Below are 12116 nucleotides of genomic sequence, written 5' to 3'. Positions count from 1 at the left end.
TCTTGGAATGTCTTTGCAACGTCCTTTGAACCATTTGCTCCAACGCTTCACAGTGGTCAATGAAATGCAGTGTTCAACGTACACGGCAGTCATATGGTAATTAATTTCTGTTTTGGAAACACCTTCAGATGTCAAAAACTTCGCGACACCGAGTTGTTCAACTTTTGAAGTGTCCATTAGGTGACGCAACCATATTCAACCCAGTGTATGAGGGCATTAAAGAACATTTATCTTCACACCTGCGTGTCACTTTTGTAAATGAGACATGCCGTTCTCCTACGCGCATGCCTCGCAGATAATAAACCGAACCATTATTGCGCGGTTAGGGTAGGCTCACTTTCATTTGACTTGCCCTCGTACATTAGAAATGCAAAGATACAATGGGATATGCAAATACGAAAATACGGCTTGATAAAGGAAAAAAAGTGTCACTGGAAACAAAGTTCACTGCATGTATACACAAAACCTCGCAACAAGATATTTAAGTATACGTATAAGTCTCCAATGAGTTTATGTATGTAACTGTATAAGCTAACTGTATATAATGCGTCTAATAACTGTATAACTGTAATAACTGTATAATGCGTATATAATACTGTAATAAAGAAGTAACTATATAATGCGTCAAACAAGGCAAATAAACATGTTGCACAATCATAGATTCACAGAATCCTAGATTCCGCCCCAATTCCATCCACTCCCCCCGATGTATTGCGCGCGACGGAAGGCGGCGCGCTTGCTCCCCGCTTTTCTCCTTTGCGCACACAAGACTGAGCCACCATCGTCGGCTCACCCATTCCACCTCCCCTCCTACGCTTTCACTCGCACATACAGCATGCAGCGCGTGGTCACGATGTTATCACCCTTGGACTTTATACGAAACATGAGGGCGATGGCAGGAATGCGCCTGGAGTGTCCATATAATTGCTTTCGCAATAATATAATAAACGTATCCGGCAAGTGAAGCGTCCCGTCGCCCATTACTTTCCGCAAAAGAAGTATCAAAATCGAACTTTCACCATGCGACATTTCGCTGCGCCGCAACAATGTATTTTTTTTTCTGTGAGGCGGAGGCACCGAAATGAAAAAAAAAACGCATAGGAAAGCATCTTGGCCAGAATCTAATGCCTGCTTCGGGCACCTAATGGGGCTACGGAAGGAATACCGAAGAAAACATGAGACGCTTGGTCCACTGAGAACCATACGCATACTGCTCAGTATCCCAGACTTTCCGGAAAGGTTCCGCTCAAGGAATGCGGTGCAATCCTTCGAGTCCCCACAGTGATGGCGGCGAGCGACCATTGTTTTTTTTTTCTCGTCTGCTAGCCAGAAAGCGTCCAAAACTCTGTCCGGTGAAAATCCACTCGGCCAGAGCAAACCGAACGCGCACCGAAGTGTACCGCACGGTGGTCGGGGCCATACGAGAAAAATGTATGCGCTCTGGTTGGCTCTGGCAGCCCGCGGGTAGGGTAGCGAGAACAAAAAAAAAAAATTGAAGAGGCTCAATGTGTCCTCGCGAATAAAAGTCAAAGTAGAAAAAATAAATAAGAACGTATTTACTTTGGCTGGCTTTAGTGTCTTGACATGGATGTTCTGGCTTAGGTTAAAAAAAATGTTGATATTTTTTTATGTGATATGACGGCACAAATGAACCACCCCAACGCTTCGTCTCATTGGACCTCGCTGCCTGCTTTGTCAACTCGTCTGCTAGTGTGTTGATTTGGCTTGTCTCGTTGTATGTTCCGATGTAAGACTTTAGAAAAGTCAATAGACCTTTGGCGTCAAATGTTTATAACAACATTAAACCCACAAAGTTCCGCAATTGAAAATCTAAAGCACAACTTTGGAAATGTCAATGCACCCTTCACATCAAGAGCTTATGAGATTTATAGCCATAAGGTTTCGCAATTGATATCCATGCGCTCCATAGATTCCGTGGCCTCAGTGAGATGCCGCGGCGAGCCCGCTCACCATCAAAGCGCCCTTGAAACTTTGTGCTCGGATGGGACTGCTTGGCGTTATGTGACTCCCGGTGTATGGGCGTTTCCACGAAATCCAGCCCGAGTTTGCAATCTTCGCGGTTAAATGTCTTTTCGAGCGTCAAAAAGATATTCTAGACAAAATCCAGAGTGATTTCCGGCGCCGGGGGTCGCTTTGGTCGGCGGTGCATGGACAGCACGAAAAAATTTCGGGGGGGGGCTGAAGCCCCATAAGCCCCCCCCCTGGCTACGCCCCTGTCCCAGGGTTCTACTAGGCCACATAAATACCCAAGAAAGTGGATGGGAAAACGGCGCCGCGGTAGCTCAATTGGTAGAGCATCGCACGCGAAATGCGAAGGTTGTGGGTTCGGTTCCCACCTGCGGCAAGTTGTTTTTTCATCCACTTTAATTTCCATTGGTTTATCGTTTCTTTATTTCATTTATTAAGCACAAGTAATTTCCCCTATGTTGTCCTTGGTGTCAGTGTTTGTTGGCTTCTTATGAAATGACTAATAAAAATCGGGCCCCTCGGTTAACCCCCTTTCTTCTCGTTATATATATATGTATATCAACAGTTTTTAAAGGTTGCCTGTGGCACATAGCCAAATTCTAGTTTATGAGCCGGTCTACTCGAAGCGGCGGACACTACTAGCACAACAAATTAAAATGCAAAATCGACTAATTAACTAGAATTCAATAATTAATTTTTAGCTAATTATCGTATGACCCATATTGCAATTTACAAATTCGAGCCATGGACTTCGCAAGACAACTTGGAACGAATTCTCAGGACGACACCAGTTTCGATATATAAATTCCCGAACTTTGCAGATAAATGCACTGGCGTTCCAGTTACTTGTGTGCTTCAGTGCATGAAATGACGTTTTGTTAACAAATTAACCGGAATTCCAATGCATTTCTCCGCACAGTTCGGGAATTCATATCTCGAAACTGGTGTCACCTTGAAAATTCGTTCAAAGTGGATCCGCCTTATACAATCCATGGCCATAATTTGTAAATTGCAATATAGGTCACAATGTAATTAGTTAGAAGCTTAATTAGCGAATTGCCATTAATTAGCCGGTTTTACATATCAATTCTTGGGTTGGTATTGTCCGCCGCTTCGAGTAGACCAGCTCATGAACTAGAATTGTGATATCTGCCACAGGCAACCTTCAAAGATCTTCGAAAGTGTTCGCTGAAACAATATATATATATATATATATATATATATATATATATATATATATATATATATATATATATATATATATATATATATATATATATATATATATATATATATGCGTGTATATGTGTGTGTCAAGATGATTACTCTGCAAGTCAATAACGCTGTTTGCTGGGCGAGCTGGTTCATATTACTGGGTGAACTAGTTTGTTTGTTTGTTTGTTTGTTTGTTTGTCCTCTGTCACTGGCTCATACCCACTATAGGAGATTGGCCAAAACGCGGCTAGAATTAGAAGGGAATTAGCAATTCCGCGAAAATGACAGAGATTAGTGGCGAAGAACCAAAAGAACAGAAAATAACAAATCCTGTGTAGTTCTTCATTGTCTTCGTGTTTCTTTCCCGCTGGTTTCTTTCATCCACAAACCCAGTTGAGCAGAAATAATTTTATTCAGTGTGGCTGTATTATCATGCTGCAATTCCAGCTACATTAAATAAAACTCGCATTCGTCATAGTCTCCTTGAGCCAAGAAAAGAAACGGTGGAATTAGAAGCTCGCAGGAGCTACACCAATGTCTTAATATAAACTCTTACCGGTAAGCGAATAATACGTGTCTCTCTATCAGACGCACGAGGAATTTCGGAAGTGATATCTCTGCTGTGTTGGCACACAATGTAGGTCACGAGGGAAACAATAATATCAGGTGAAATACCCGGCAAGCCTGTTGAAGGGCATCTCAAATGCGAAAAGCTTATCACATCTGAGGCTATGTGAAATCTGAATCAGCGTCGATGCGGACTCAACGTGAACAATTACTTTTTCTTATCTAATCAGCGACTTGTTCGTCCTCCTGCGTCACACGGAGAAATATCCCTCTGATTACTTGTGTATTTGTTCTTTTCTTACATATGAAAAGCAACAAAAGGTACTTCCTAACATTTTTTTTACGTGCTCACGTGTTTCGTGAGGATGCAAAATAACGCGCTCCCAAGAAAGGCATAAAATAAATATGTGCGCACAACGACCCTGAATACGCTTCATGCTGCTTCCGTCTCTGCTGGGTTCATATTAAGGATGTTATTTTAAACCTATTACCATCCTATCACTTTCACTTCTACGTTAGTTTTTTTTCAGCACAAGAACCTTTTCAAGATCGACATAATATCACGACTCACGAGCAACTCCGCGTGCGACACACACTTAATTCTGGTTACCCAACCCTACCCGGGAGGACTGGGAGGCTGCCCTGCTTGGCTGCTCAGACCTACGCGCCCAAAAGGCCTTAGTTGAGCCCGCTCAGGCGGCGGCTACCACCACTGGGGTCCCGTATTAGGGACTCCTTCTAGTGGTTGTGAGAGGCGGCCCCTCCAGGGTCGTCCCGAGAATACCTCCTTGTACTTTTTGTACAACCACTAAATATTTTTTCACCACCACCATCGCACCGCACACAAAACACTCGCTACGTTCAGTACATTACGTGCGGTAGATTCATTACGCTGTCTATACGTCATCTGACTTCTGACTTTCTTCATTGTAAATTTAGCTTCCTAAATTGTAAACAATATTATTTCTCCTTCTTCTTCTTCTTATTATATATATATATATATATATATATATATATATATATATATATATATATATATATATATATATATATATATATATATATATATATATTACTGATAATAGACAGTTATACTAAGCACGAGCACTCCGAAACGCTGGGAGACTGCGGCAGAATTTTCATTGACTTGTACCAGACAACATTTATGAACCACAGCCACGAGACATCGCTGAATAACCTCGACATTGAGGACTCGGGGTCTATCGCCATCACCCAATTTTCAGCCCGCTGTTAGATGGACGAATTTGCCAGAAACATTCTATCCCTATTGTCCTGAGTGAAATAATCCGGTCCTGTGTCTGCAACTTTCCATCGTCTCACCCCTCCATTCAATCTACCATCACTCTCTGCTGAGTTCTCTTTCCCAACACCCGCTCTAGTGGGACACACGTCCATCTGTTCTACGTGTTACACGACTTGCCTAGTGCCAACTCTTCGCATTAAACACGACTAGAGTGCGTGTGTTCTCTCGGCCACGCTGTTTCGGCGTCAAGTGTTTTAGATATATTTCCTAAAGTTTCGGAATTTCATAGTTACGGAATTACAACCGCGCTTAACTTTCAACAGGTTGCACACAGTGGAATCACAACGGTGGTCGGCCACATGCCAACATCATTAACACCACAATCGATGCTCAACCATTGCCTGAGCAACTTAATTCGGATACTTACGCCTGAAAATCGTGAGATAGCACAAGATAATTAAGGCACAATGTGGTTACCAAGCCGCACTCGGCTCTGAGTTCGCTCATGTGACTTAATTTGGTAGCAGTTAAAGGGTCATTAAGGATAAAAAATAAACTTATATGCGTGGGTAAGTTACGCTTCTGCGAGTACCAAAAACGTCGCTATGCCACCGAGTTCGGGCTCGATAAACCGCAGAAGACACAAAGACACAAGGCAGGTGGCGACACCACCTGAAACTTAACGCACTAGCCCACGGTAACGTCATGGATTGCGACGTTGTCTGCCTTCATATAGCTCATTTTTTTATCGCTAAAGATGGTCTACGCTGAATTCTAAAAGAGCCATAGATTAAGCTGACCAAGTTTTCATAACATTTACTATGGCACAATGGGCCAAACACAAGAAGAGACTTTCAAATCCATGACGTCGCAATGACCTACCGGCACTGTGGTTAGACCTTTAGCTTCTCTTCTAATAAGCATTTAACCGCGAAATTCACGAAAATATAGTTTCGAAAGACTACTGCATCAGTCTAAATTGATGTAGTGCTGCTCCTTCATGTCCATTTTAGAATGAATCAGGTTGAAGGGATCATACGATTGAAGGAAGACTAAGGCGGAATGTTAATGTGGTAATTTACAATTCTGGAATACCAGAAACGTCAGTGTTGCAGAGAGCGGAGTCTAAGTAAGCCAGTAAAGAGGCAAGAACGAGAAACTAAACAAACCTAATGTTGATCGTTAATGTCGCTAATGGAAAAGCTAATCGGTTAATCAGCCATCCACGGTACAGTAAAGCTATACTTGAGGGGCCTAGATACTGACACTGTGAAACACTGTGAAACATTGTGAAACACTGTGGCGTCAGGATTCCGTACCTGTATATCCAACGAGACGCTATGTCCACCAGTGGATATTCAGGTTCCGTGAACATTTAGTTTCCTTGGATATGTAGGCACAGTGGGATATTCTTTCTCATTGCATAAACAGGCCTGCTTCGGTACACCATAGCGCCTGTGCCGCGCTAAGTCACGTGAACCGTTTTTGTTATTCATTATGCAAAGTTAGTCGTTATTACGACCTTCACATGTGTCCTCCACATGGGCATGAATGTCTCAATCAACCAGTGCTATTTGTCAACCTCCGTTTGACAGAGATCCTGTTCTTACAACAAGAATGGTTGATTTCCTTGCAGGAAACGGCGTTCCAACGCACTGCGGCTTTGTATAAATTGTCAGAAAAAAAAAACTGGTTAGATATTTGGTATCGTTGAACATTCCGTCTCGTCGTTGTGTACATAATCTCGTCTCTCACGTGACCGACCAGATGTTCAGGCACGTCTCATATTTCATCCCCTTCGCTGACACAAACAGTGAAAATGATGGCGCTGCCGAAGCCGGCCGATGTGTGTGTCTTTTTTTTTTTATGACACCTTCGAGAACGGTTGCTGCGGCTACATATCTAGCTCTACTGTACACGGATTGCAGGCACTGGCCTCGAAAAATGAGACCGCGTTCGTGAACACACACCTAAATTTGTTGTCCTTTATTAAAACTCCTTTTATTTTTCCTAAGTGCTTCCACTCTTCGAGATATATATATATATATATATATATATATATATATATATATATATATATATATATATATATATATATATATGGTTCGGAAACCTAATTCGGCTCCAGCCCCCTTCACCCCCCTCGCGAGAAATGAAAACTCCACCACTGCCATCATCATCATCATCAGCCTGGTTACGCCCACTCCAGGGCAAAGGCCTCTCCCATACTTCTCCAACAACCCCGGTCATGTACTAATTGTGGCCATGCCGTCCCTGCAAACTTCTTAATCTCATCCGCCCACCTAACTTTCTGCCGTCCCCTGCTACGCTTCCCTTCCCTTGGGATCCAGTCCGTAACCCTTAATGACCATCGGTTATCTTCCCTCCTCATTACATGTCCTGCCCATGCCCATTTCTTTTTCTTGATTTCAACTAAGATGTCATTAACTCGCGTTTGTTCCCTCACCCAATCTGCTCTTTTCCTATCCCTTAACGTTACACCTATCATTCTTCTTTCCATAGCTCGTTGCGTCGTCCTCAATTTGAGTACTGCCACTGCCAATGAGTACGCCACTGCCAATTTGAGTACGCCACTGCCAATGCCTGCGTTATAGAATCTGCCATATTGACTGTGGCAGACGTCGCGTTCACTGCAGCTGCTCGTTGAAGCGGCCGATGCAGCACTGCCTGTGACACCTGCAGCTGTGAAGAGACAATCGTGTGCACGTCTCCGCTTTCGTATATTTAAGTACAGGTATAAGGCAGCGTGACAAAAGAAGAAAAAGAAAAGAAAGACACGTACAAACAAGAGACACGTAAAACAGGATTTGCGCACTCCCCGTTATACAGCACAGCCAAGTAAGTGCTCTGTACTGCAGCTGTCAGAGTGGACAATCGCACGCTATCAGAGTGAATGCTTTAGTAACAGTGGTCACAACGAACATCTGTTTCAAGGACTGCTACTGTGTTAGTTCGGTTCCTGTCATTTTTGGTCCCGATAGGCAGGCTGTGAATTCGATACGTTATAGTTTCTCTATACCAAGTCTGTCTATTTGGTTCCCCCTTTTTCTTTTTTTGGGGGGGGGGGGGAGGGGGGGGGGGGCTAACAGATGTCTTAAAATCACCTGTGGCAGAAAGCACAATTCCCATCCTTAAATTGGGTGGCTCGAAGAAGCGGGAATCACTTGCAGAAGAAACCGAAATACATATATAACTAATTAACAAAATTTTACTAATCTAGTTTTAACTACTTTTTCCCTAAAAGCACTTATATAAATTTATGAATGGAAGCCAGTGAATTCTCCAGGTACATGCACCCGAAAAGGATTCTGAAACTATAGCAGCAGTTCTGAGAAAAGCGCTGCCAAACATACCGTAAGATGAGGTGTTGCGTGACCTACCCTTCTAACAAAACGCCGTTTTATGAATTGCAAGACATAAATAACTACAAACACCGAATCATTTCGTCGCGCATATTTTGGAATGCATATATAAGATCAGCTTTCATACTTGAAATTCCGCATAGTTAGAGTACGTACAGTGTACCTGTATTGCTTCAGTCACGTCTTGCTGCACAATATCATTTTGGCTGGGATAATTAGTATGTCCATCGAACCTTCAGTGCATCCAAGCGGCATGAATAATGGCGGTGAATGGCCCCTCTTATTTAAGTGCTGCGACCCCATTTGCTTCGCACTCGACGTACTTTGCCTGAAGCGAATAAGGCTGCTGCAAGTTGCTTTTCGCCGCGCGGATAAAAACAAGAATAAACTTAATTTGAACGGCAGAAGACAAGCGCCGAAAAACAATTCCATGCAATCAGGTCGTCAAGTCGAAACTGTCGCAAGAAGGTAAATTAAATGCAGCTGCTGGAGAACGCTTTGACTGCTTGCTCTCCATTTACTCTCCACTTGCGCTCAGCGCGCCTGCTTTTTCTTCTCATTTTTATGCAGTTAAATCAGATTTCGAGAGCTGCCGTGGTTACGTTCGGGGTCTTCAAAGGCTGGAAAAATCGCTCACGCCGGTCAGGGAAAGGTGAAAGGCCCACTTATTAATGCACTGCAGCGAAACTGTGTTTGCGCCAGTCAAGATCAACGAACAAGAAATATATAGTCAGGGTCGAAATTTTAAGACGATCTTCTTGTGCTGTCTTCCTTACTTTTCTTTCCACAATGGACAACAAGGCAGGGAGAAAAATGTTAATGGTGCCACGGTCACAGAAGTTGAGAAATACTTTGCCCTTCTTCCACGAGCTCACTTTTTGAATGCTATTACCGTACTTCGAGAATTTCACCCAGTTTGCAGTGTGTCGCTACGAATCCTTGTATGTGTGCGCCTAACCTCTTTCCCACCAACTTGGATCACTACTTAACCTATGTTCAAATGTGTAGAACACCGCGCGGCTGTGCTGGGGGAACCGGGTTCAAGGCCAATCGTCGGTCCAACTTGGATAACTCGGTTCGAACGCTATGTAGCGCTCATCTATGAAAATCTTTGACGCCAAGTTGGGTCACTAGGTATGTGTCAATGTGTATGTGCCGCCTTTATTGATAATCATTATATACAGCTATATCATCAACCGTGTATTACATAAATTGGTAATAGCAATAAAGTCGCCAATTATCTTAAAAAGGTGAATGCACTGCCAACTTTTTCGTCTCCGATTTTCTTTCTTTTTTTCTCAAGGTGTGCCATTAACAGCAAAGAGAAAAGACGTCTATGTTTTCGTTTTCATTTTACCTCATCAATCTTTTACCAGCACGCCGTTTACCCGGAAGCCCGCGATGTTGCCACCTCGCTACTAGCCGCGTTTTCTTTCTTTCCCTCTTCGCGCCTCCCGTTCCCGCGTGGTCGGTTGAAAGGTAAACACCGCAAAGCGCGCGCGGTCGCGAAGGGGCAGGCCGCGCGCGCGCGTTCCTCCTCGCCACGTGCACTCTGGCAGCGGCACACGCGGAGAAGCGCACCTGGAATGACGAGGACCACGGGCTTGGCGGCGTCCGACGCCAGGCTGCCGGGGTCGCCGTAGCAGATCACCTGCGTCGGAACCTTGTTCACCGACACGAAGTGCATGGGCACGTCCTCCCCGCGCTGTTGCTGAGCGGCGGCCGCAATGTCACTCGACGCGCCGCACTCCGACGCGGCGCCGCCCTTCTCCATCGCGCTGGCCGCCACTTCGACGAAGTAGGAAGTCCGCGGCCGCCGAGGCGCGCGGTCGGGGGCGAAGAGAGCGCTCGGAGGAGCCGAGCGAGCGGACGCCGAAACCAGCAACAGCACAAATATGGCGGCGAGGCGCCGCTGCGTGGACCGCTGCCCTCGACAACACACACGCGCACGCTCGCGCGGAGCGCGTTCCTTTCCAGCTGGTGGCGACGGCTGCTTGGCTCAGTGCGCCTGGGCCGCAAGAAGCCGTTCTGCGCACGTTGCGTCGTGTTGCGCGACTGCTCCCGAGCGCGAGGGCGAGGCAGGAGCCGCCGAGCGCAGCCGAGCCCCCCACGTGACTAAACGCGGCGGGAAGCGCGCGCGCGCGCGCGCGGTGGAGGAGGCTTCTTCCAGGATGAGAACAGCCGCCGCAGCGCGCGCGCCGGGCGCGCCGATTGTGTGGGTGTGTATGTGTGTATGTGGGTGAGTGTCGGCGTGGGGGGGCGAAGGGTCTATTTTGGCCGTTCACTCACCAGCTCTCGTGGCGTACGTCGCGCGCAGGACACTACGCTACGGACTCTCTCTGGCTGGCTGTTGCTGTTGCTCCTACGGTACCCGGAGGGCGCTTTGCTGGCACTGAGGAAGTTCGCCGTCGTGTGGGTCAATGCGCGAGAACGCTGCGGTGGGCTTACGACCTCGTGTGCTATGTTGTTGCTGGGCGAGCGCCCGAGAGTGGAGGGGACGACGCTTCATTTATCGGGGGGAAAGTAGCGCGAATGGGAAGGAGAGCTCGTTGCGTGAACTTGGGAGGGAGGATTAGGATTTACGCGCTACCACGTGACGGTCGATGCAAGATTATCTCCCGTTTCGCTGAGGTCAGTACGCCGTGACCACTTGAAGGGCTTTCAGGTTCAAATCGTAGCCACTCTGCTGCGCACTTTCTGAAGCGCCCGCCCGCCTATGCGTGTGTATCACACATGCAGCGTGGTGACGGCAGCTTCAACTTTTGGAAACTGCCTGTAACGCGAAAAACTGTGGCATTGGCTAGCCGGGGATAGTAATTGTAGAAAAATACAATAGTAAATTTGCCAGTTTTTGTGGTCTTCGGAGTCATTAAGAAAGCTCAGATCCATATCACGACTACGCAAGCCAAGTACTTAAGCAACGATACCCCCTTACTGCACAATAAAAAATAAATTTGGCGTGTTAAGTTACTGCAGCTTCAATTGACGTTTTCAGAGCAATCCTGCAGCGTTAACAAAACCTGTAACAACGCGACTAAGGTTCTTTACTTTTTTTTTACGAGAACAGGTTGTCAATGCGTTATGATTTCCGATTGTCATCTTTAGAGCCCACATATTCTTGAAGTGCAGCCTGCTGGAGTGCCGTGAAACGATTAGACCAAAAATGACGTGGCTATATTTAAATCTGGTATTTCATGCCGAAGGAACCACGATCATTTGCCCAAATTAGTTTTACACCCAGCAAAAACATCAAATGGGGAGAAAGTTGTTCAAGATAACGCTAATTCTAATCATGGACCCACCTTGCTTCATGACAAAAAAAAAATCCGAACATAGCTCTCAATACATAGCCTAGATCTGTCCACCCTGCAAACTCTTTGCGCACGAGATAAGAAATCTTGACGCAAATGTTAGTAACTCCAGTATAAGTTGTTACGAGAAAAACTAAAACCTTTCTCGCAAGTATCGCTTTCTTGGGATGTGACAGCACACTTCCATCCATGGGTAAGTCTACACACGGGTTAACTGCTTTGTGCAGCACCTGGTTACAGATCTTGTTAATCCATGAGGGGCTTAGAAACTTCTGGTGAAAACTGTACTAGTCTAGTCGGATTTATATCTTTTGTTACGTGTGCTTCCAATAATTTGTGTTGCCAAAGTTCTTTGAACACACGGGGTGTGTTGCGTGTTTGCCGAGA

At 45.5% G+C, this 12116-nt stretch overlaps 1 protein-coding gene across 1 annotated transcript in view; it reads right to left on the bottom strand.

The window, feature by feature from the left end:
- The window catches only part of LOC139059119 (lipid droplet-associated hydrolase-like), a 115172-nt gene extending 104680 nt beyond the window's left edge, over positions 1–10492 (bottom strand). Inside the window, exon 1 of the mRNA XM_070537034.1 lies at positions 10000–10492. Within this exon, the coding sequence (XP_070393135.1) occupies positions 10000–10192 (193 nt within the window). The 5' untranslated portion in view covers positions 10193–10492. The remainder of the gene's footprint in view (positions 1–9999) is intronic.
- Positions 10493–12116: the final 1624 nt, after the last annotated feature.

Source organism: Dermacentor albipictus, chromosome 4, assembly GCF_038994185.2.
Source record: "Dermacentor albipictus isolate Rhodes 1998 colony chromosome 4, USDA_Dalb.pri_finalv2, whole genome shotgun sequence".
Classification (NCBI taxonomy): Eukaryota; Metazoa; Arthropoda; class Arachnida; order Ixodida; family Ixodidae; genus Dermacentor; species Dermacentor albipictus.
This window is presented reverse-complemented; position numbering and strand designations above follow the sequence as displayed.